Source organism: Ursus maritimus, unplaced genomic scaffold, assembly GCF_017311325.1.
Source record: "Ursus maritimus isolate PB19 unplaced genomic scaffold, ASM1731132v1 scaffold_29, whole genome shotgun sequence".
Lineage (NCBI taxonomy): Eukaryota > Metazoa > Chordata > Mammalia > Carnivora > Ursidae > Ursus > Ursus maritimus.
In genome coordinates this window covers 14,933,679-14,960,351 of record NW_024425452.1, presented here as the reverse complement: position 1 = coordinate 14,960,351, position 26,673 = coordinate 14,933,679, and the positions used below count along the sequence as shown (strand labels likewise).

The window sequence follows — 26,673 nt, the reverse complement described above, 5'->3', positions numbered from 1 at the left end:
ACTCACATAACACACCGAGAAAAATACACCTAGAACTGTTAGTTCATTTTACATTCACAGCAATATCAATATATCCACTTATTCCACACCTTTAATTTCTCTCATTATGCTAAATAGAATTAATTTCCAGACTAATGTACATTCTCATTTTAAAAGCAGAGAAACACGGAACAGAAAAGTATTTGTTGAATCCTCCCTCTGGCAAAGAGCTACTTGGGCAGGATTCCCTTACAACACAACTAACCCTGTACAAACCTGAAATGGGCAGTGAGCTCCATGTGGGAACGTAGTGTCTGGTGGCAGGCCACACACTTAACTTGAAATGGGACATCTTTGCACAGAGAGATCAGAAGTTTCTTTGCAAAAGATGGAAATGATATTGGATGTGCTATTCCCTGGTCATCTGAAAGACAAAATAAACTATAACTTGCAAAGATTTAAGTAGATAGCAACCCAACCTTCCATCCCTTTGCCTTTCTCAGCACTGGCTGGCATAAGTAAAAGATTGTTATTTATGTGATAAAAATCTAAGGGAAGTAATTTTCTAGCCTTAAGTACAAAAGATGCTGAACTCATGCTCAAAATCTGAGTCTCATATGCAGAGTAACACCCAACTTCCCAGATATTATGGATATATAAAAACATCATCCTAAATAAATATTTTCTTCCCAAGTTTCTCTTCATTCTTCAAAGTAAGTAAACCTTACTGTTAGCTGCAGATCAATATGGAGAATCTTTTTTGAAAAAGAAAAATGAAGACCATCTTTCACTTTCATGTTTTCAATCTAATGTGAGGATAAGTTTTCTCAAGAGTTATCTGAGAAGCATGGTAAATCAGCAAAGATTAAAGTAGCTCAATAATTTTCAGAAGAGAGTATTAACATACCACCCAGTTTAAAATTCTGATGGAAATGATTCTTTCCAGACATATGCTTCAAACACTCATCCTTGCTGCTAAAAAGAAGGAAGCAATGTGGACACGCAAAACACTGAATAATCTGAGGAAGAAGGTTGTTTTTATGTTCATCATCTGTAGCTTCCTAAAATACAAGGCAAAGCTGTATTATAGACAACTGAAATCAATATTCAATTTTTTAAAATCAACTTTCAAAATTTCTTATTTATTTGGAATATTCTATATCAGGTTTTAACATAAAAACTTTTCTTCCCTAAGTATGAACTATGGAATTTTTTATCATAAAAGAGGTTTCATATGCAAATTAAAAATTTTCTTAAAAACAAATCTTGACCACCTTTCTGTGACAATAAATATACAAGTACATTTACTTTCTATGTTTTTCCTTTTTTTTATATATACATCTATATTATGTTAATGGATGTTTTCATATCACATATACTTTTTCTTCCATTTTGCTTTATTCACTCTACTCTGCAATATAACCTATGTTTATGTATTCTTCCATAAATGTCTCCATGCTTAATAATTTACAAAAATATATAGAAATAAATATGCAGGGGACTGCCATTGTTTTACCAAATACTGTCATCTTACAGACTCCCCTGCCTCTTAGTTTCCCTTATTCCACAATACCTAATGGAAATCCCTAAAAGTCAACTGGCATATCTCTAATTCATTCTTCTCAATGGCTGCAAACTACTCCAGTTACTAAGACTTAGTCAACTATTCATTTCCAGGCTTTTCTCCCCTTGCTACTATAAACAATGGTATTATAACCATCCTTAAATACATATCCTTAGTTATAGGTGTGTTTTTCTCATTATTCGGAGTGGCCCTATTGGGTTAAAAGGTTTATTTAGTACTTGAATATTAAAGGATACTGTATGACTGTTTTTCAAAAAGGCTCTATCAATTTACATATTCCCTAGCATTGAGTGAACCTGGCACAATAGCTACTATAGATCGTTTTTTCATTTTTGCAGTCTGACAGATATTGTGATACTCATTGTTACTTTAATTTTTATTGCCTACTAGTGAGTTTGAGCACTTAATTCATATAATTCTGTGGATGTCCCATATTCTGTGGATTGCTTATTCATATTCTTCTGCCTGATGTTTCAATTGTTTTTGTTTTCTCCTCATCTGGTCAACTTGTATCTTTTCTTCATTATCAAAACTAACTGTGCCATGCTCCATTTTGCAAATATTTTTCAAACATCTATTGATTTTGTATGTGGTCATTAAAAAATTTTGATGTAGTCAAACAGGTATGTCTTTTCTACTGTCTAGAAAAGCGTCCAACCTTGGTTAAGAGGCTCCTCTATCTCAAAACTAAAATATTTTAAAAAAATACTTCTTAAAGTAAACTCTACCCTCAATGCGGGGCTCGAATTCATGACCCCAAGATCAAGAGTCATATGCTCTACTGACTGAGTCAACGAGGTGCCCCAAAACTGAAAATATTTAAGTGTATATTTATATGTATATGTATGTGTGCTTATGTATAAATATAATTTAACATCTTGTTAATGGTCTTTAGAATAATAGCCTTAAAAGTTGCAGTGAGTCTTCTTAAATTTGTTATCATTAACATTAGGGATATGGAAATAGTGTATGTGGGACGCCTGGTGGCTCAGTAGGTTAAGCGTCTGCCCTAGGCTCAGGTCACAATCCCAGGGTCCTGGGATGGAGCCTCGCATCAGGCTCCTTGCTCAGCAGGCAGCCTGTTTCTCCCTCTGCCTGCTGCTCCCCCTACTTGTGCCCTCTCTCTGACAAATAAATCTTAAAGAAAAAAAAAAAAACTATATGTAGTGCTTATGAGATGCAACAGAAGGAATAAGAAATTTACATTTATATTGAGCACATGTGAAGTATCACATTAGGGTTCAAAATCTAATCATCCCATGAAGTACTGTTTTCATTATTTACAAATGAAAAAACTAAAATTTGGTTTCCTTCCAATCAAGTAAGTACCCTGAGAAGAGATAAAACTACCAGCCAAACATACCCTTATATGTTGGTTATAAATTTTATGCTCCTTCCACTACTCTCCACCCTGTTTTAATGTTGTATCACACAGAAGACAACATCCAAGAAGATACTCTGCATTCCAATGAGAATGTTCTAAATGAAAGCACTAAAATTTATACAAATGTCCCTTACTTGAAGAACACTAACAAAATAATTTTTAGTTCAATTGTGAGTCATAAATGGATTCAATATAAAGCCTGTTTAAAGTGTTTGCTCAATAGAACAAGAATGTGATTCTACATAAAATTTTATTGAAATATACCTATTGCAAAAGTATAGCATATTTCCTTGTACAAACTAGGGGAAGGAAGGGGAAATAGGATGTCTCATAAGTTAAAGTACTCAATTCCTTTCTACCATTATATTTCTGATTACATTAAAATAAAATACACTATACACATTTGTATATGTAAAAAAAGTTAAACCACAATAAGATATGAACTCATACCCACTAGGAAGGCTAAATGCCCCTTGTACATTTATTTTTAGCAGCATTATTCACAATAGCCCAAAAGTAGAAATAACCCAAGTATCTACCAACTGATGAACTGATAAACAAAAAGTGGCATATTTCCAAACAGTGGGCCACTACTTGACAATAAAAAGGAATGAAGTACTGATATATGCTACAACATGGATGAACCTTGGGGCACCTGGGTGGCTCAGTTGGTTAAGCATCTGCCTTCAGCTCAGGTCATGATCTTAGGGTTCTGGGATCGAGCCCCACCTCAGGCTCCCTGTTCAGTGGGGAGTCCGCTTCTCCTCTGCTCTTCCCCCTGCTCATGCTCTCACTCTCTCTCACTCTCCCTCAAATAAATAAATAAAATATTTTAAAAAACAACAACAACATGGATGAACCTTGACAAAATTATGGTAAATGAAAGAATCTTGTCACAAAAGGCCACATATTATAGGATTCCATTTATATGAAATGTCCAAAAAAGGCAAAACCATAGAGACAGAAAGTAGTTTACAGATTGCCTAGGGTAGGGAGGATGTGCTAACAAGAGGGAAAAATCACTTTCAATGATAGAATAGCCCTAGGAACAGAACGAGAAAGAGTGGTTGTACCTATTGACCCACAAGTGACACTGAGGCACATTGGAGCTTACTATATGTTCTCCACCACTTCCACACTTCCACCACCACCTCCACACCTCCACCACCACCAAAAAGGGAGAAGAGCAGGAAGCTATCTAGTGATATACCCACTAATGGCTTTAATGTCAAAACCAACTAGATGCTTGTTACTCAAAGCGTGACCTAAGGGCCAGCAGCACTGGCATCAACTACGAGCTTGTTAGGAATCTTCAATCTAAGGCCCCACCTCAGATCCAGTATAAGAACTTATATCTTGGGGCACCTGGGTGGCTCAGTCGTTAAGCATTTGCCTTTGGCTCAGGTCATGATCCCAGCGCTCTGGGATCAAGCCCCACATCGGGATCCCTGCTNNNAGCAGGAAGCTTGCTTCTCCCTCTCCCCTTCCCCCTGCTGGTGTTCCCTCTCTCGCTGTGTTTCTCTCTGTCCAATAAATAAATAAAATCTTAAAAAAAAAAAAAAAAAGAACTTAGATCTTAACAAGATTACCGAAGTGATTAGTGTGTAAAGTTTAAGCAGCACTGGCTCAGACAGAAGAAATTGGAGATGAAAGGGAAAGAAGAGGGAAGCAAGGCAAAAATGCAAATTGTGATTGATCATTGCAGTCTTTCATTGAAGAATGCCAGCCTTACAAAATAGAATTCAAAGGTATATAATCTAGTGACCTCTTCTGGCTGATTTAAGACAGGCAATTATAATCTAATGCATACCACTTTCCTTTAGAGTTCTTGTGATGGACTCTCTAAAGAATATGTAATAAGGAGAATTTAGTGAGAGCTATGTTAGGTCCTAAGTGCTTTATACAGTATTATGCTTTCATCAATCTTGCATGTACATATAACAATTCCATTTTGGAGACGAAGAATAAAGCTCACAGATGTTCAGTAACTTCCCGAGTACATACAGCTAATAAAAGTGACAGTAGAATCCACATCTGACATAAAAGCCTTTGTTCTATTTTACCATAATCCTTCCCAGAAGGCTAAACATCATAAATTTACTTTCTGGAGACAAGGTAAAACAGCATGAAATGAGTGATTCCCAGAAAAAAAAGAAACAAATTAATGAAATTTGGGAAAACACAAATGAGAGAATTAATTTTAAGGTAAAAATACCTATTCAGATTTACTGAAGAAAAAAAGATAAATGTGCTCTTTCGAATAAACAAAACACTTATGGCCTAAATAGGAAAACATGCCCTAAAAAGACTCTAGTTTTGAAAAATGCAAAATATTAGTGACCACCTGAAAATACCAAAAAAAATTACATAATGCAGTCCTCTTGTATCTTTTTTCTTTTCTTTTCTCAAACCTTTGCCACAACAAAAGAAAGCCCTGTCATTTCTTTTAGCTTCACTTTAAGGTCTTTATTCTAAATGCCATTACCTAAGCAAAGCCTTTTTTCATTTCAAAGTTAAATTACTACAAAAGTCACCTAAACTGGCCATCTTTCTATACCTATGAATCCACCTGAACACTGCTACCATTCTAATACCACTTGGTCTCTTTGGTGTCCCTGAAAAAGGTGAGTAATTGGTTGTAGAATTAAGAGTCCTTCTAGCTCTAAAGGTATATAAAGCATTATTTTCATCATATCACTGTCCTACAACAGTAACCGCTTGCCAATATCAAGGTTACCACGTGTGCTGGGAGTCTCCAAGACTCCAGGTTTGATGGTTTGCTAAGATTCACTGCACCCAGCATATAGCTGTACTCACAGCTGTGATTTATTACAGGTTTTTAGCTACCAAGATATTATTTAAAGTGGTATTTCTTTTAATAATAGAAAAATTAAAACAATTTATACATCTAATAGGAAATTAAATGAACTATAATATATTCATACAGTAGAATGTTATTCATGGATTTAAAATTTATGCATTAACAAATATTTAAGTGTTCCTGTTTACAACACAGTTTTTCTTATATAAAAATTCACTTTATCTTATATAAAAATATTTATATATTTATAAAATTTAAAAAACACTGTTTTCTTAATTTTATTTTCTGCTGCTTCATTTTTAGTGTATAGAAATGCAACAGACCTCTTTACATTGATTTTGTATCTTGTTACTTTACTGAATTCATTTATCAGTTCTAGCAGTTTTTGGTAGTCTTTAGGGTTTTCTATATTAAAGTATCATGTGATCTGCAAATAGTGAAAGTTTTATTTCTTCCTTACCAATTTGGATCCTTTTTATTTATTTCTGTTGTTGTTGCCACCTAATTGCTGTGGCTAGGACTTCCAATACTTCCAATACTTATGCTGAATAAAAGTGGTCAGAGTGGACGTTCTTGTCTTGTTCCTGACCTTAGGGGAAAAGCTCTCCGTTTTTCACCACTGAATATGGCGTTAGCTCTGGGTTCCTCATATATGGCCCTTATTATGTTGAGGTTATACTCCCTCTAGACCTACATTGTTGAGGGTTTTTAGCATGAATGGATGTTGTACTCTCAAATGCTTTTTCTACATCTACTGAAATGATCATGTTTTTTGTACTTTCTCTTACTGATATGTTGATTGTTTTGCAAATATTGAACCAACTGCACCAAAACCAATAAAATGCCTAGGAATAAACTTAACCAAAGAGTTGAAAGAACTGTACTCTGAAAACTATAAAACACTGATGAAAGAAATTCAAGATGATATAAAGAAATGAAAAGACATTACATGCTCATGGGCTAGAAGAACAAAAATTATTAAAATATCTATACTATCCACAGGAATCTACAAATTTAATGCAATTCCTATCAAAATAACAACAGCATTTCTCACAGAACTAGAAAAAAACAATCCCAAAATTTGTATGGAACCACAAATGACTCTGAATAGTCAAAGCAATCTTGAAAAACAAAACTGGAGGCATCACAATTCCAGACTCCAAGTTATATTACAAAGGTGGAGTAATCAAAACAGTATGGTATTGGCATAAAACCAGACATATTGATCAATGGAATAGAATAGAAAACCCAGAAATAAACCCACAATTATATGGCCTTCAACAAAGGAGAAATGAATATCCAGTGGGAAAAAGGCAGTTTCTTCAACAAATGATGTTGGGAAAACTGGATAGCTACATGCAAAAGAATGAAACTGGACCACTTTCTTTCACCATATACACAAATAAATTCAAAATGGATTAAAGACCTAAATGTGAGACCTGAAACAAAAATTCTTGAAGAGAGCACAGGCAGTAATCTCTCTGACATTGGCCATAGCAACATTTTTCTAGATGTGTCTCCTAAGGCAATGGAAATAAAAGCAGAAATAAACTAGTGGGACTTCATCAAAATAAAGTTTCTGCACAGCGAAGGAAACAATCAACAAAACTAAAAGGCAACCTACTACATGGGAGAAGATATTTGCAAAGGACATATCTGATAAAGGGTTAGTATTCAAAACATATAAAGAACTTATACAACTCAGTGGCTAAAAAACAAATCATCCAATTAAAAAATGGGCAGAAAACATGAAAAGACATTTCTCCAAAGAAGACATCCAGATGGCCAACAGACACATGAAAAGATACCCTACATCACTCATCCATCAGGGAAATGCAAATCAAAACTACAATGAGGTATCACCTTACATCTGTCAGAATGGCTAAAATAAAAAACGAAAGAAACAAGTATTGGAGAGAATGTGGGGAAAAAGGAACCCTTGTGTACTACTGGTAGAAATGCAAACTGGTGCAGCCACTGTGGAAAACAGCATGGAGGGTCCTCAAAAAGTTAAAAATAGAACTACACCACGACCTAGTACTACACTACTGGGTATTTACCCAAAGAATACAAAAACACTAATTCAAAGGGATACTGCACCCTATATTTATAGCAGCATTATTGTAAGAGCCCAAGCATCCACTGATTGATGAATAAAGAAGATGTGGTGTGCATATATATATTATACACACACACACACACACACACACACACACACACACACACAATGGAATATTACTCAGCCATCAGAAAGGATGATATCTTGCCATCTGCAATGACATGGATGGAGCCAGAGTATAATGCTAAGCGAAATAAGTCAGAGAAAGACAAATACTATATGATTTCACTCATATGTGGAATTTAAGAAACAAATGAACACAGGAAAAAAGAGTGCGGAACCAATAGAGAACAAACTGATGGTTAGCAGAGGGGAGGTGGGTATGGAGATGGGTGAAATAGGTGATGAGGATTAAAGAGTGGACTTGTTACAATGAGCACCGAGTGATTAAAATAAAAACTTAAAAAAAACCCCACTTTTCCACAGTGAACATATTGTACAATTAACATTCTGTAATGTTAGTAAGTCATTAAAGATACATAATTTCAAATATGGTAAACAGTTATTACAGAACTGTATATTATACAGATTTGCATATGCCATGAATCAACTTGTATCCCTTGAGATTTAACGCTTAATGAGCATTACATAAAACAGCCTTTCAAATACTAGATTTCTTAATACTGCCATTAATAAAGGAATTATTATTTACTACATGGCTCCAACATTTCAACAGGCAGTGAAAGGCAGTGGACTTAAGATCAAGGTTCTAGTTCTCATGATGAGCATCTCGAACAAGGTTAACTCTGCAGAGCAGCTCCATCAAGGGAAGGGTTTCTATGATAATCTTTAGGTGGCTTTCAGTAATCGAGTTTACTTGCCCACAAAAATTTAATGTTCCAAATCATTTTATTCTCCATAAACAATCACTATTTTGATCCTTATGTGTATCATTGTGATTGGTGATTATAGGTGATTAAAAGCAGCAAGAAAACACCTATATCAAATTCCATGGTTCTCCAGAAAAAAAATACCTATTCTTAACTTAGGACATGCTCTTCTTACCTTAGCAAAAAGGTGATCCCTATATTGCTGTTGAGTAACAAAATTTTTGTAACATACTACACAAGCAAAGGAACTGATGAATGGTCCATGTAGTGTAATTGTTGGATCACATGGAGAGTGATCGAACCTACTCAGCAAAAGAGAGGTAACGTTAGAAAAGTCCGTATTTTAGGAACCACACTATGTTGCTTCATTTGTTAAGCATTGTTCATTTGTTTACACACACACAAACACACACACACACTCAGAAATTTATACTCTTCTACTGAAATATCAAATAATGTTCTTCACCTTCAAGAAATATCAAATGGCTCCCTGATGCCTTATAATCCCTTCAAAGAGTAATCAATAGTTAGCTCAAGCTTTCATAAAAGTACCCACGATCCAATAAAATGGATGAAATAAATAAAATGTACCCAATTTTCAATAAAATGGTGAAATTCCAGTTTGAAAATTATATAGCCATCATCTTTTTTGCCTTATTTACCACAAAATTCACAAATAGCTGTGAACGAACCAATGGAATAATAATCTCATGTCAAGATTTCTGGCACACACCTGTTTCTTAAAAATGGCTTTTAATCCTTTTAATGTTCATTTTAATCATTTAGTAAGTATGTGCCATTTTACAATTGAAGACTTCTAAAAATATTTTAGATACACTATGCTACCCAGTTATTTGTAGAATGCTGACACTCCTTCTAGAAGCCTTTACAGATAGGTTAATGCATAAGTAGGGTGAGATACCTGGAAATGATCATGGTTAAGAGCCCCCAAACTCTCGACTCCCATCTTTAAACTATCAGAAGGAGAAACTATGAAGGTAAGAATGTTTAATGCCTTTAATATTGCCTTCCCTTGATATTTACTTTCTCAAGCTCTACTATTCAAAAATTCAGTAAATTAATAAGGTGGGTTTCATAAATTGAATATTTATTATGAATTTTGCTACATTTGGTTTGCCTTTAACATTTGTTTTGTAATACCATATTAGCTTTCTTTAGGCTAGACCAAATATCTCTAAGTGCTTTGCTCCTCTTGAAATTTGTATTTATGGGCTGGATTTCTCTAAAACTGATTCAACTGCATATCAGTGTAAAAATCTGTTCAGAATTGTATGAGACATATTAAGAATAAATACATACTTAAAGGCTACATGCCTTGAAAGATAGAATATCACTAGAAAAAAATCTGACTTAAAGCGTTGTAGGAAACCTAAGAAATGTAAATTTAAAATAACTATATCATAAAAGCACAAAACAATTTGAGTTTGGAATATAAAGCTATGATCACAATGGCACAGGTATATCACGCTTTCATTTTATGCAATCACTTTGTAACTCACTCGCTCTTCAGCATCTACTACTTTATCATACTCACCTTTTCAAATGTCCTAAGAGAAGGTGCCCATTATCAAATTCCTTGTTACAGTGCATTATGGGACATAAAATTGGTTTTCCAGACACCCGCATTTGGCCTCCTCTTCGGAATGAACTTTTTGTTCCAGAATTAATTGTTCCTGTTTTGAGTCCTGTATCATTGGAATACAAATTCTTACGTTCCTACTTGGACTGGTGATCAAATTATGACAAAAAAATAAAAATTATGATACAGCATCAACTGGGTGATCCTAATTATAATTAAATATTTACTGTCTTTCTTATAAAATCACCTAAAAATAAACGGGTATTTGGGGACAAGTAAACTAAAGCTGTTAACATTTTTTAAGTTTTTTTTTTTTTTTGAGGGGGGGGAGAGAGAGAGAGAGGAGCGTTACATTGAGCTGTGGGGGCAGGAGCGGGAAGGGAAGCGAGTGGTTGGAGGGAGACTGGGAGACAGAATCTTAAGCAGACTTCATGGCCAGTGTGGAAGCCGATGCAGGGCTTGATCTTGCGACCCTGAGATCATGACCTGAGCTGAAATCAAGAGTCAGACGCTTCACTGAATGAGCCACCCAGGTGCCCCTGAAAGATTTTAGTTTTAAAGTAATCTCTACACCCTACATGGGGCTCAAACTCACAACCCAGAGATCAAGAGTTGCATGCTCTAAAAAAAAAAAAAAAAAAGAGTTGCATGCTCTACCTACTGAGCCAGCCAGGAGCCCCTTTCTTTTTTTCTAAGTAGGTGATGGGATGGGATGCCTGGGTGGTTCAGTCAGAAGTTTAAATAGCTCTTTTCCTTAAATAGTGCAGAGAGCACTGTTTTTAAGTTACTAAGTATTCAAATGTATGCAAACTGGCCTAACTATAAAGGTCTATAAAAGATGAATTTCAGTAGAGTAATTATAAAGTACTTGTAATCAAAGAGCTGAATTACAATAGCCGGATACTTTAGAATAGATTAAACAAGTCCCTTAATGCTACTTAGAAGTAGAACCTCACTTTTTATAATTAAAGAGAACAATGACTCATCTGTGTTTCCCCAACTATACCCTATTCAAATATCTCAGCACTCTCTAAAGTTAATTTATGGAATAGCACCATACCAAATATAGCCCAATGCTAAAGCAGCTGTTCTAGCAATAGATCCTAAACTTCAGTTTTATAGTGGTGTTGTAGGGGGGCAAGCAAAAAAAATAAAACAATCACATTAAAAAGAGCATAACTAAAGACCTCAACTCCAGGCTCAAGCTTATCAGCCACCAATGAATCAGGTGTGTCCTGAAGATAAACAAAATACCAAGTTTTCAAGAATCATAAAGACAGGGGTGCCTGGGTGGCTCAGTTGGTTAAGCACCTGCCTTCGGCTCAGGTCATGCTCTCAGAGTCCTAGGATTGAGCCCTACATGGGGGCTCTCTGCTCAGCCGGGAGTCTGCTTCTCCGTCTCCCTCTCCTTCTGTGCTCTTTCCCTCTTTCTCAAATAAATAAAATCTTAAAAAAAAAAAAAACCCATAAAGACACCGCTAAATGAGTCATTTGTTCCAACTTGACCAGACAAATCATAAACAGATGCTCATGAATTCATCTTACAGTGAATTAAAATATTCTGCAAATCTGAGGGCCAGGGATCAGACCTAAAGGGTCTAGACAGGGTTTGAAGGTGTTAGATTCGCATGAGATAAACTATTTTTAGAAAAGGTCTTAGAGATCATAAAGCTTTATAGTTCTACTCCATTTTCCTATCAAAATTACCTAAGGGGGTGCCTGGGTGGCTCAGTCAGTAAAGCGTCTACCTTCAGCTCAGGTCATGATCACAAGGGTCATGGGATCAAGTCCCACATCGGGCTCCCTGCTCAGTGGGGAGCCTGCTTCTTCCTCTGCCTGCTGCTCCCCCTGCTTGTGCTCTCTCTCGCTCTCTCTCAGACAAATAATTAATCTTAAAAAAACAAAAACAAAAACAAACCATTACCTAGGAATCTTCCCAAAACTATAGATACCCTAGAATTATCTCTGAAGATCAGGCTCAGGTATATATTTAAAAGCTCTCAGGTGATTCTGATGCAGCTGAATTAAGTCATTAACTTCTACCGAAAAGAGAAGGCATCTCAAGAGGGATTTTATTTTAAAAATATAAACCTTAACAAGAACACTCAAATAGGCAAAACCATTTACCACAATTTCTAAGTATCTTTTGCTAAAGTAGGTCTCGAATGCCAAACAATTCTTTCGTTTAGTTGAATGTCAGCCACATTTGGAACCCAAGTTCTAGGCTTCTTTACTGTGGTCGTACGCAAATGTTTATAGCCTACCTTGGGTAATATTCAAACAACATTTATTGAGTATCTCTGAGCACTCTTCCTAGACACACAAAAAAGGATTAATAAACCTTGGTCTCTGTACCCACAGAGTATGTAGTCTGATAGAAGAGACAGACATACAAACCTATTAATCCAACATAACAGGGGTAAAACTGTGTCAGAGAACTTTGGAATTATCTTGTCAGTGGTAATTTGATTTAAAACTCTGAAAACTTTATTTATTTTTAAAGATTTACTTATTCATTTGAGAGAAAGAGAAAATGGGAGTGGGGGGAGGGGCAGAGGGAGAGAGAATCCTCAAGTAGACTTCCCACTGAGCATGGAGCCTGATGCGGAGCTTGATCCCAGGACCCCACGACCACGACCTGAACCGAAATCAAGAGTCAGACATTTAACCTACTGAGCCATCCAGGAGCCCCTGAAAACTAGCTTTAGAACAACAAGATATATGCACAGATATTTCTAATTATTTTCTGCAATTAAATGTTCTGCTGGATTAAATCCACAGCTAAGGTTTCTGTGGATATCCCAAGCCTTTCAAACGCTCAGTGTTTCTTCTACAAGACAAGCTAGAGAAGTTGCCATGATGGGAGTGTCCTACTGGCTCTTAAAAATTCCACCAAAAAAAAAAAAAAAAAAAAAAATCCACCAAATTATCTGGTGGGGGTAAAATGTTCCACAGTGACTCTTTCAGAGATCTCAGGTCTGCAGTTAGTGAAAAAGCTACCCAATACTTTAGACACCTCCCACGTGGACATGCCCTTATGAAATATCTACACACTCTATACTGATGAATGAATAAGTAAACACTAACCCTTTAGATCTCAGCTTAAAATGCATTTCATTAGAGAAGTTTTCCTGACCTCAAATAACCTATTAAAACCCCTCCCATAGACACATGCACTATTTCATGTAATAACCATGAAATAAAGGAGTAAATAAATGAGCAATCTTTAATGAGGTCAAGGATGACCTATTACATTCAAAATATACTTTTGTCAATGTTGGAAGACAACTGATAAAGTAGGCCATTATTAAGTATCACTGAAACTAAATTTCAATACTTTATATACTTATTAGCAACTGAATAGTACAGATATAACCCCTTAAGGCTTTAGGGAAGCTCAGTAACCTCAGTGTTCCACACCCATCTCTAAAGAGTACCTGGCATTTTTAGCCACTGGTCCACACACAGTCTTGCTGCTTCTGTATCAGAATGTCCTCGAATAAATTCCAATTCTTGTAACCCATGAGCATGCTGAAAATCGACTTTTTCCTGAAGGTATTAAGAAGAAAATCAATTAACCTATGATTACTAACCTGGTGTCCTTGAGAAAAGGATTTTAACACATCAGTGATCAGAAAATACTGATTATCCTTTATCCCTGTAACTCCACATCTAGATATCTACCACAAATAGATAAGTCAAAACAAAGGCTCATGCTCTGAAATCTTGATCCTAATGTCATCTGTATTTGCACAAAGTTCACTATAACCTACATCTCCAACAACAGGGTCCCGTTTAATTATGGTATATACATTCATGAAAGTCAATTAGAAACACTAACCAAACTTTCAATGAAGCAGAAATATATTTTTTACATCAAGTAGGTCACCAAATAGTATTAAACAAATGAGGCCAAATATAAATAAAGATTAATTTCAAGCTATATGTAACTGTATCTGCAGAGGGGGAGCAAAGGCTGAAAATATATAAAATGTCAATGACTATCTCTGGGAATGGAAATATGAATGATTATTTTCATTTTTAAACTTTTACACATTCTTTTCAAAGTTTCCACATACAGTCTGAAGTATACAAAAGCCTATTAAATATTTGTTCAGTGAACAGTATTAACAAGAGCAGATTTCATTAGTACTTAGCATGTGCCAGTATAAAGCATTTATCACCATCTAGACCTAGGGTTGGCAAACTTTTTTCATAAAGGGCCAGATAGTAAATATTTTAGGTTTTGCAGCTCAACTCTACTGCAACTACTCAACTCTGTATGAAAGCTGCCACAGATAACATGTAAACAAATGGGCACTGCTATATTCCAATAAAATTTTATTTACCAAAATAGGCAGTAGGCCAGTGCCAACCATGAAACTAGACTTATGCTTTAGACTGCTGAAATCTCTAAGTCCTTCTATATATTATTTATAAATCTATTTGCATAATCTCTAACCATGCTATATCTAACACTTAATACTTATTAACCACTTACCACATGCCAGACATGATTCTAAAAGCATTTTAGAGTCCATTTTCACAATAACTCTGTGAAAAAGGTACCATTATTGTCTTCATTTTAGGATGGGAAAACTGAGGTACAGAAGGGTCAAATAAATTGCCTAATGTAAATAACAATGCCAGGATTTAGACTCTCTAGAATCCATGTACTTAACCAATACACCATATTGCATCTCAACAAGATTTTGTTCTTAAAACGAAATCACAGTCACAAATGCTAGATTTGCAAGATACAGGCCAAAATAATGAATGGCCTAGTTAGCAATGCAACACGGTCTTCTATCAGAAATGGTAAGGAGGGGAACAGGAGATTCAAGATTTCAATCTGAAATAAATCTTCTACACGACATTGTTCAAAGTACAGCCACAGAATACTAATTCTCAAAAACGTGAAGCATTATACACATTAAAAAAATTCTCTATAACCAAATTAAATATATAAACAAGGGTTTTAATACAAAATTTAAGCAGTTCCTTTAGTGCAGGACTTCCAAAGCCTTGAAGTGTTAATGTGCATGTAATATGCAGTATCGCAACAAATCATCAAATATTTTTTTTTTCAAAGCACATCCTATAGTAGTGTTCCAAATAACATGTTTGAGAACAAAGCTGGTTTATCCAAAGAAAGCAATATGACAAGCCTCTGGTAGACTCTAAAGACATTTTGTAATGTACAAAGTTAAACCACTTATCAAAGTTCCTTACAAAATCTATCACAATAAAAACTCTTTAATATAATTAAGGTCAAATACTACTAAATGCCAGCTAATAGCCTACTTATTTTAAAGAACTGCCAAAAATTTAAAATAAACAGGTTTTTAAAAATGTTCTCTGGCATTTTTTACAAAAGAATTTGAACTCTATGGCCATACATAGTCAATGCTCAAAAACATTTATTGGCTGAAGTCATCCCCAAATTAGCCACCCTTTTCCTTTGTTACAAAGCTTCTTCCACAAACTTGAGGGTTATATCCCTTCTTGCAAGTCATCTTAACTCCTGGAGTATCAATAAGCAAAGCTGGTAGCTGGTCAACTAGTCAACACAACATTATCTCTGAAAGTGATTTATCCACCGAAGAGGGTTTTTGTGGTTGTTTGTTTGTTTTAATTTTAAGTAGGCTCTGTACCCAACATGGGGCTTGAACTCATGACCCTGAGATCAAGAGTCGCACGTTCTACTGACTGAGCCAGCCAGGTGCCCCATATCCGCTGAAGATTTTAATGAATTTTCTTTCTTTCATTAAAACCACTCCGTCACAAAAGATTAAAAATTCACCTTAATAGTAATACATCAAATAATTCATAAAGGCCTAAAAATAGTTGGAAGATATTTTCTACTACTATCTAGTTTTAGTCAGAGTTATCGGCTACTAGAATTCCTCAACAATCATTTTTATTTCAGTTTCAATATCTTCCTTTCTGGGTAGTTTGTTTTGTTTTTCTTTTCTGTCATCTAGTTTTAAAAAACAAGTTACCCATTCAGGAAACCAAATTTTAAAAAATCATGAACAGACAGCAAGCAATGAACTAAGATATGTGTTAACTGGTTTTCCCCTTAGAAAAGAATGAAATCTAGATATAAATTTATTCTTTATAATTGGTTAAACAAGAATTTCAGAATTTCAAAAAACTTTCTGAATCCTGAGGTAAAGTCTTTAATAGAACGAATGAACACTTACATGGGTGGAAGCTGAAACCACCCTTGAGAAAAGCCCCGGTTACCATAGTGCCTGTAAGATTCTGAACTCATTACAGACGCTTTATTAACTATGTGGGAACATTGCCTAGAAAAAGAAGCTAGCATCATTCAGGAAATCTGTGGACAAGGACAGCCTGCAAATCGTCCCTCCCTCAAAGAAATTTCCCCCATAAACAATACACTTAACAGTTCTCGGAAAGAATCTTCCTTAAAATTGAATAGTATTTCCGCCAGGAAAGAAATAATCCTGTTTTTTATATCTCTATGCACTGAACATTTTAATTAATTAATTGATTTTTCGCATTAAGCATTTTAAATACATAACTAGAATACTATAATTGGTATTACATTATAAAGTCCCCAAACAAATATACTTCTAAATGTAAAGAATATTAATTTATTCTATACCAGATTAGGAGATACTAAAATGGAGGCTACAGAAATATATAAATTCCTCTATGATAGCCAATGGAGAAGGAATCAAAACACAGATGCTAAAATTAAAAAAATCATACTGCTTAACTTGGAAGATCATCTCCAACTCTGCCCCTTTACAGATTAAAGCCCCAAGTCTATAAAAGCTAAGTAACCTGCTGAAGTCCAAACAGGTACTGGCAGAGCCATGATTTCAATTTCCATTTTTTTTTTCCAAGTAAGCTTTACACCCAATATGGGGCTTGAACTCAGGACCTTAAGATCAACAGTGGCATGTCCTACTGACCGAGCCAGTCAGGCACCCCTCAATTTCCATTTTTAAACTTCTAGGATAAAGCTTTATTTACCCAACTTGTCAACTTTCTACTCCTAATAAACATCCATCAGTATTGAGGAATTCTTTTTTTATTTTTATTTTTATTTATTTTTATTTTTTTTAAAGATTTTATTTATTTATTCAACAGAGATAGAGACAGCCATCGAGAGAGGGAACACAAGCAGGGGGAGTGGGAGAGGAAGAAGCAGGCTCATAGCAGAGGAGCCTGATGTGGGGCTCGATCCCATAACGCCGGGATCACACCCTGAGCCGAAGGCAGACGCTTAACCTCTGTGCCACCCAGGCGCCCCATCTTTTTTTATTTTTATTTTATTAAAAAATTTTTTTTAATGTAAACTCTACCCTCAATGAGGGGCTCAAACTCAAGACCACCCAGGTCAAGAGTCACATGCTCCACTGACTGAGCCAGCCAGGTGTCCCAGTACTGAGAGATTCTTTAAGTAATTCATCTGGAGCCTTCTATAGCAAGTGAAGAAAAAAAAAGATTTGTATCATTAGAAATTCTAAATTAAACTTATTTTCCACATAGCTCTTCTACAAACCTGATTCAAATTTCTTCCTTTTAGTAACAGATTTAATCTGAAGGGGCAGGCTGAAGTTTGAGAAAGTGGTCTGATTTTATTTAGTAGAAGATAACCTTTTAACAGCTTATGTCTACAAAAGCACCAATAAACTCTTTTTTACTCTTGTGATATAGAAACCAGAAACCAAAAATATTTACTATCTGGCCCTTTATGAATTGTTCACCTGCTATAAAGAAATCCCATGATTTTTAATTCCCCAAAATAAAGTCCACTCAATTCTATTTTTTCTCCTGTATACATATATGATCAGAATCTAACAAACTAAAGACAGAGATATAAAAAGCTATCATGAAGTACTAAAGATGAGAGCTCTAGAATCCATGCTGAACTTGGATTCAATTATATATTTTTTGATGACAAATTTGTTATAGTTTTATTATAAACAATTCCATGATATGGTAAAACACCAATTAAAATAGCCACATACCCTGAATGCTCTATTCTTCTCTTCCTTCTGCTGTTTCTCCACTTCAACATGGCGGGCTAGACGAGCCAGAGTTAAAGCAACCTTATCCTTCTGATGGTCAATATAGTCTTTATGCTTAACATTATCCTATAATTGAAAAAACAATTTTCATTTCTTTTAAATAACAAAATTAGTTTTAGGATAATGAATTCAATTAGTTATTGTACTAAAGAACCATTTACCTTTTTAAGTTTATTTATTTATTTAAGCAACTCTACCCCCAATGTGGGACTCAAAATCATGACCCTGAGATCAAGAGTCACGTGCTCTTCCAACTGAGCCAGCCAGGTGCCCAAGAACCATTTACTTTTATCATCAGCAAATTTCTTTTTTTTTTTTTTTTTTAGAATCGGTTTCTTTTCTTTTTTTTTTTTTTTAAAGATTTTATTTACTTGACAGAGAGAGAGACAGCAAGAGAGGGAACACAAGCAGGGGGAATGGGAGAGGGAGAGGCAGGCAGGCTTCCCGCTGAGCAGGGAGCCCGATGCGGGGCTCGATCCCAGGACCCTGGGATCATGACCTGAGCCGAAGGGAGATGCTTAATGACTGAGCTACCCAGGTGCCCCTGTCAGCAAATTTCTAAGAAGGTATTTTATGTATTTTATACTTTATGTGGTATTTTGTAGGTCAGCCAATTATTCACCAGCATTTGTGGTTTTCAAAAAGTTAGATAAACTAACTGCTAAGACAATTTATCATTTTTATTTACTTTATAATCATCTGGATACTGAAGAGTTTCGTGTTGCTTTGCTTTGAGTCAATCAGGTAATGCCATTAAGCCATTAGTCCCCCCCAAAGGTCTAACAATACAAACATCCTTGGTTCTGGTTTTTCAGCAATGCCAAAACAATATTTATTTAAGATAAAATGATTTAAAAAAATAGATCTAACTTCCGGTTTCTGGTCCACCATGTAAGAAGCTTATAAGTTGCTCCTCCATCCTATCAAGTAAAAAGCTGAACAAACCAAAAAGTCAACAACTCTTCTTAGATCTCCTTCTTAGACAAGAAAAATGAGGTTACAGTGTAAACCGGTGCAAAAAAGAGAGAGAGGGGCAGAGACAAAGAATCACAAGTTAATGGAGCAGAAATTCATGAGTAGAAACCTCAGCAGGAACCAGTATTGAGTAAAAAACCTGAACTATAAGTGACAAATTGCTGGATGCTCAGTGGGACAAGTCTAAGAGTTAAAAACCACAGGATGACCCAGTCATGGAGAGCCTCACACTTTTGTGAGTTTTCCTCCTGGAGTTCTACCAGGTTCTCACAGTAAAAACTGGAGAAAAATCCCCTCATGCTTCCAGCAAGGGGCCAAGAAAAGTAAGCAGAATGACAGAGCATTCTGTTCTTCTTAACAAGGTCTGCCCTCAACATAAACTATTTTACCAGAACCTACCCTGTAGGAATTTTATCAGAGTCTAAGCAACCTGGGAGAATGGAAATACACAATTCCAGGCCACTCTAGCCATCCTTCCCACTTAAAACAAGGGATTGAGAAGCAATGCTGAAGGTCACAGTCCAGGGGCATCAGCTCAACAAGACTGAGACTTAACCACAGGACTACAGAGTGCTACCACTTCCCCATACCTTACCACTACTTCATGAAGGTCCATTTACCACAGCCCCCCCCACCTTTCTTAAAAAAGATTTTGTTTATTTATTTGACAGAGAGAGAGAGACAGCTAGCGAGAGAGGGAACACAAGCAAGGGGAGTGGGAGAGGAAGAAGCAGGCTCCCAGCGAGGAGCCCAATGTGGGGCTCGATCCCAGGACTCTGAGATCACGCCCTGAGCTGAAGGCAGATGCTTACAACTGAGCCACCCAGGTGCCCCATACCACAGGCCCCTTTTACCTAATACATCATGTCTACCTTTCAACCAAAACTTAGAAGGAATACTAAAAGGCAAGAAAACACAGTTTGAAGAGTCAGAGCAAGCATAGAAAGGCAGACATGGCAGGCATGTTGGAATGATCAGATCAGGAATTCAAAACAACTGATTAACGTGCTAAGGGCTCTAATGGAAAAAGTAGACAACATGAAAGAACAGATATGTTATGTAAGTAAAAGAGATGGAAATCCTAAGAAAGAACCAAAAAGAAATACTAGAGATCAAAAACACTATAACAGAAAAGAAGAATGCTTTTGATAGCCCCATCAGTAGACTGTACACTGCTGAGGAAAGAATCTCTGTGCTTGAGGATATGTCAACAGAAGCTTCCAAAACTGAAAAACAAAACAAAAAACAAAGACTGAAAAAACACAAAATGGAATATCTAGGAACTGTTACAAAAAATGTTACATATGCATAATGAAAATACCAGAAAAGAGAAAGGAACAGAATATTTTAAACAGTAATGGCTGAAATTTCCCCCATCAATGTCAGACACCAAACCACAAATCAACGAAGAAATAAAACCCTCTTTGTTCACAGATGGCATGATCTTTCTAAGAAAACAACATGCAAATAAATAGCAGTTAGGGATGAAATAACCTATGTAATTAGATATTTATAGCAGCTTTATTCATAATGGCTAAAACCTGGAAGCAACCAAGATGTTTTTTAGTAGATGAATGGATAAACTGTGGTACATCCAGATGACGGAATATTATTCAGTGCTAAAAAGAAATGAGCCATCAAGAGGTACCTTGGGTGGCTGAGTTGGTTAAGCATCCGACTCTTGATTTTGGCTCAGGTCATAATCTCAGGGTTGTGAGATCCAGCCCAGCCTTGGGCTCCGTGCCCAGCACGGAGCCTGCTTAAGATTCTCTCTCCCTCTGCTCTTCTCTCCCACACCCCACAAATGAGCCATCAAGCTATGAAAAGACATGGAGGAAACTTAAATACATATTACTAAATGAAAGGAGTCGATCCGAAAAGTCCACATATTGCGTGCTTCCAACTATATGACATTCTGGAAAAGGCAAAACTATGGTGACAATAAAAAAGACACTGATTACCCAGAGTTGGGGGGAGGAAGGGATGAGTGGCAGAGTACAGAAGATTTTTAGGGCAGTAAAATTATTCTGTATGATATATGTCCACTACAAAGGTGGACACCTAGGTGCCTGGGTGGCTCAGTCGGTTAAGTGCCTGCCTTCAACTCAGGTCATGATTCCAGGGTCCTGGGATGGAACCCCACATCAGGCTCCCCACTCAGCAGGGAGCCTGTTTCTCCCTCTCCCTCTGCCTGCTGCCCTGCCTACTTGTGGGCTCTGTCAAATACATAAAATCTTAAAAAAAAAAAAAAAGTGGACACCTGTCATCATAAATTTGTCCAAACCCACATAATGTATAACACATCAATAGCGAACCCTAATGTAAACTATGAACTTAGGGTAATAATGATGTATCACTGTAGGCTCATTGATTATATTAAACATACCATTATGTTGGGGGATGCTAATAATGAAGGAAGCTATGCACGTGTAGGGGCAAGGGGTATACCGGAAATCTCTGTACCTTCCTCTCAGTTTTGCTGTAAACCTAAAACTTCACTAAACAATAGTCTATTCAAAGTTTTTCTACTAGAAAGATTGGGTTACTACCTACAGTGTCACTCTTTAGGCAAATCAGCATGTACGTACAACCCAAATTTTATCTATAGTGGGACAGAATTGCATCAACCATGTCAAACATCAGGTGTGATTTTCCAAGTACACAAAAGTTACACTGAAGTGAGTATATCTAAAAAGGCCAAAATGGTATTTTCAGTATGAGGCTACATCTTTGCAATAAGGAATACTCACAGAATTACTCTGGGTTTCAACTCAAATTCCGACTACTTGGTCAGCCTACACCCTTGTGTAATAGATGACATTTTCCTAACTTCAAAATATTCTTTTAAAAGTCACAGGACAATGCAGCTTACTAGAAATGAGTCACAAAAAGCTATTTATCTGAGCTCCAATCCTTTAGTAAAGGCACATTTATCTGTCTTAAAAGCAAATTAAATGTACTCTTTGGTTAGACAAAAATATTTCAAATGCAGGTGCTACCTTGAGAAGGAAATTTAGAGTAGATCCTAAAAGAATCTAATTTAAGAAAGTTAATAATATTTAACCATGGGCCTACAGTATGTTAGTCTTCCTGACACAGATACATTTTTTAGGTTTTAAACTCTAGCAAAAGTCATGCTTCAAAGTAAACCAAGGTCATAATAACCCATGAGGTAGACAAGGTACAAATTAGGGTTTACCTCCTCTCTCTTTCGCTCACTCTCTGTCTCTCAAATAAATAAATAATCTTTAAAAAAGGGGGGGGTGACTCGGTGGCTTGGTTGGTTAAGCGACGGCCATCGGCTCAGGTCATGATCCCAGGGTCCTAGGATCCAGCCCAGCATCAGACTCTCTGCTCAGTGGGAGGCCTGCTTCTCCCTCTCCCTCTGCCCCTCCTCCAGCTTGTGCACACGCTTTCTCTTTCTCTCTCTCGCTCACCATCTCTCAAATAAATAAAAAATCTTAAATAAATAAATAAATTAGGGTTACCTATAAAAATATGTTGTTGGATCACAATAATGTGAATATTCTGGGGATAGGAAGGTGGCCATGTTTTGGATTAAAGTAATCCTAATCCAGGAAGGGCTACCCTTGAATTTATGGTTCCAACTATCATTTTACTTTTTCCTAAGACATCACAAAATAACCATTCTGAAATACTTTTGAAGTTATACTCATTCAGGAAGACTTGACATAATATTTATTCTTCCTTAAGTTTCCTTTAAAACACAATTAATGATTTTCTGCTTTACGTTATAAATTATAAATATACTCTGGACACAAAACTAAATGAAAACTAAAGTTTGAAACACAGAGATTATATATCCAATGAGAAAAATTTTTAGTAATCCACTTGTCACAAAATTTAAGTATGAACTTTTTATTTAAAAGATTTTATTTATTAATTAGAGAGAGAGAGAGCATGCGTAGACGTGCGCACATGGTGGGGAGGGGCAGAGGGAGAAGCAGACTCCCTGCTGAGCAGGGAGCCTGATGTAGGGCTGGATCCCAGGACCCTGAGATCAAGACCTGAGCCAAAGGCAGATACTTAACCAACTGAGCCACCCAGGCGCCCCTTAAGTATGAACTTTACTCCCTTCAAACTATACTCATAGACTGGGAAGATACATTATTTAGCCCTTTAATCAACATTTAAACATTTGTTTAGATCTCTTCAACTTCATTCTAAAATTAACCTAAAATTAGCCCTAGAACATTACTCTTTGGCAGTGAAATAAGCAAAACCTGTCAGTATTACTGTTTGCTAAAATTATTTACCTCATATTTAGCTACCAGTAGTCTATGTTATCTTTTAATTAACTATCTGGTTATGTTAATAAAAAACGGTTACTTCTGTGATTCCCAACTAATTTTGATCTATTTATTATCTTTCATGACTCTGAAGGGCTCAAAAGACCTGACAGCTCTGATACTGAATTCAAAAAGACATTTAAAATTGAGTTTGGTTTCCTTCTTCTCTTCCTCCACGGGGAAAGTTTTTATTTTCTTCTTAAAAACAAAAACAAAACAAAACCCCCTCTGGCTACCTATATGGAAAGTACATAATTAGAAAGACAATCTGCTAGGAGTAGATAAAAAGGAATGAATGGTAGAGCTAGAGAAAGAACGAACTTCAACTTTGAAACCTCTACCATTTATGAGAAAAATGAAGTATTTAAAATAATATTTTTTCCTAAAATGGGGGGAAATAATTATATGAGGCAGGGGATGATACTCATATGATTATTCTTCCATCACAACTTAGGTTTGGGGATCAAGGTTGCTGGTTAACGCCAGGCACGAGTAATGGGTTATTTATGAACACTCTCTCCAGAAAGCCAAATCCCTTGGTTTTCCACTGTTAGTGATCCAAGATGAGGGACAGCCTCTAGATCTTACTAAATTATATACTTCTGTGGTTCTGAGAGAACACATACACACTGGAAAAACAGAGATCACGAATGTTGAAATACATACTAGGGATTTTACCTATTAGGTCACAGAAGGCCTTATTTTGCATAAAAGTATAATAGGTAATTCAAAGAATCAGTAATTTCAGAAACAAATTTTAACTTATCAGAAGGCAAGGGGGAAAACACGGCAGGCCACCTTGTTACTGATCCAATGGCAGAACCAAAGCTATAGTATTATTTGTCAGGAATATGGGCAGAAAGTGAACTCATTTCAGGCTAGCTGAAAGTGTCTTAAATGTTTCCTGTAGAATTAAGATGAAAAGGGGACACCACAGTCTGAGGTTTGGGAGTTTTCCACTATTCCATTCGTGTCAAAATACTGAACTGTAATTTAATGTGAAGTCACAAAATTCTAGGACTATTCTTCTTAGGTTAGATTTGCCAATCTTCCCCCAAAGGCTGTGGTATTAATAAGCATTTAGGTCCTTAGAGCTTTTCTAAAGTCAGACTTTCAGACTCTAAATTCTCAAGCTAGAAATGGAATTAGTTCTCAATGTAAGAATGGTTAAGAATAAGATGTTAGCAGCTATAGGATTTTCAGTCATTCTTCTTGAAGCACAAGCTATGGTCACCCTGGATTAACTTCCACATTGGATACTATTAAAGAATACTATTGAGTCCACAGTGATAGCAAATGATATGCAAGAAAATGCTATCCACTCAGTTACTTTTGGGGAGAAGGACAGGAAAGTCTTAAGAAATATACTGGGGAGGGGAGAGTCTGTTTGCCTCTCTCTTAGATCACTCCCTGCATAAGTTTTTCTCCCATAACCTCTCCCCTCCCATTGGGGAAGTTGGGTGGGATTTTCCCAGAATTAAGGAGAAGGCTGTGAAGTCAAAAAACATTAAAAGGCAAATTCTAATTCAGTAACTATGAAAATTTTTTTAAAAAAATAAATTGGTTTTAATAAAAAAATTTTAAAAAAATAATACGGTTAAAATAACAGTCTAACACACAAAAATCTGTGGATGATCAGGAGTGGGAAGGTTACAAAATGAGGGTCACACAGGTTACAGAAAGAAAAGCTGTTTCAGAACCTCAGAAGCCAGGCTAATATGGCCTCTATGATCCTGTCTGTGCTCAACCTGGATGTTATGATTTCTGATGTCCTCCAGTATATTTTTTACATTTGTAAAAAAAGATTTTACTTATTTATCTGAGAGAAAGAGAGACAGAGAGTGTGAGCACAACTGGAGGGGAGGCAGAGAGGGTGAAGGAGAAGCAGACTCCCCACAGAGCAGGGAGCCTGACATGGGGTGTCAAGCGCAGGACCCTGAGATCATGACCTGAGCCGAAGGCAAGATGCTTAACTGATTGAGCCACCCAGATGCCCCTATTCTTTACATTTTTTTAAAGTCTAAAACTTGGGTTGTACAAAGCAAATCTGGGTTGTCCCAGAAATGGCAGTCAGATTAAGAATACTGGTTAAATCTAAGTACACATACCCATGAAAGTTAAGCATGTACAGGCACATCTCATTTTATTGCACTTTGCAGATACTGCCTTTTTTACAAATTGAAGGTCTATGGCAACCCTGCATCCAGCAAATCTGATGGCACGATTTTTCCAACAGCATTTGCTCACTTCATGCCTGTGTCACATTTTGGTAATTGAGATATTTCAAATTTTTTAATTATTATTATATTTGTTATAGCAATCTGTGATCTCTGATGTTAGTGTTGTAATTATTTTGGGGTACCATGAACTGCACCCATGTAAGACTGCATGAATGTTGTATGTGTTCTGACAGCTCCACTGACTGGCCATTCCCTTGTCTCACTCCCCCTTTCTTAAGCCTATTTCCTGAGATATAAATATTGAAATTAGGGCAATAAACCTGATAATGGCCTCTAAGTATTCAGGTGAAAGGAAGAGTTGCACATTTATCACTTTAAATGCTAGAAATGATGAAGCTTAGTGTGAAAAGCACATTGAAAACCATGGTAGGCTGGAAGCTAGGCCCCTTGCGTCAAACAGCTAAGTTGTGAATGCACAGGATAAGTTCTTGAAGGAAATTACAAGTGCTGCTCCAGTGAACACATGAATGATAAAGCAAAACAGCCTCACTGATGATATGAAGATAGTTTTAGTGGTTTGGATAGATCAAACCAGCTACAACATTCCCTTAAGCCAAAGCCCAAACCAGAACAAAGCCCTAACTCTTCAATTCTGTGAAGGCTGAGAAAGGTAAGGAAAAAGAGATGTTTGAAGCTAGCAGAGGTTGATTCATGAGGCTTAGGAAAAGTTGCCTCATAATACCAAAGTATAAGATGAAGCAGCGGTTGCTGATGTAGAAGCTATAGCAGGTTACCCAGAAGCTCTAGCTAAGATAATTAAT

At 36.3% G+C, this 26,673-nt stretch overlaps 1 protein-coding gene across 1 annotated transcript in view; it reads right to left on the bottom strand.

The window, feature by feature from the left end:
• The window catches only part of ZNF451 (zinc finger protein 451), an 81,773-nt gene that overhangs the window by 29,737 nt on the left and 25,363 nt on the right, over nt 1-26,673 (bottom strand). The window contains exons 4-9 of the mRNA XM_040643594.1: nt 18,328-18,453; nt 13,756-13,867; nt 10,274-10,424; nt 8,894-9,020; nt 887-1,040; nt 256-403 (exon numbers count right to left, since the gene is read on the bottom strand). Of these exons, the coding sequence (XP_040499528.1) occupies nt 256-403; nt 887-1,040; nt 8,894-9,020; nt 10,274-10,424; nt 13,756-13,867; nt 18,328-18,453 (818 nt within the window). The remainder of the gene's footprint in view (nt 1-255; nt 404-886; nt 1,041-8,893; nt 9,021-10,273; nt 10,425-13,755; nt 13,868-18,327; nt 18,454-26,673) is intronic.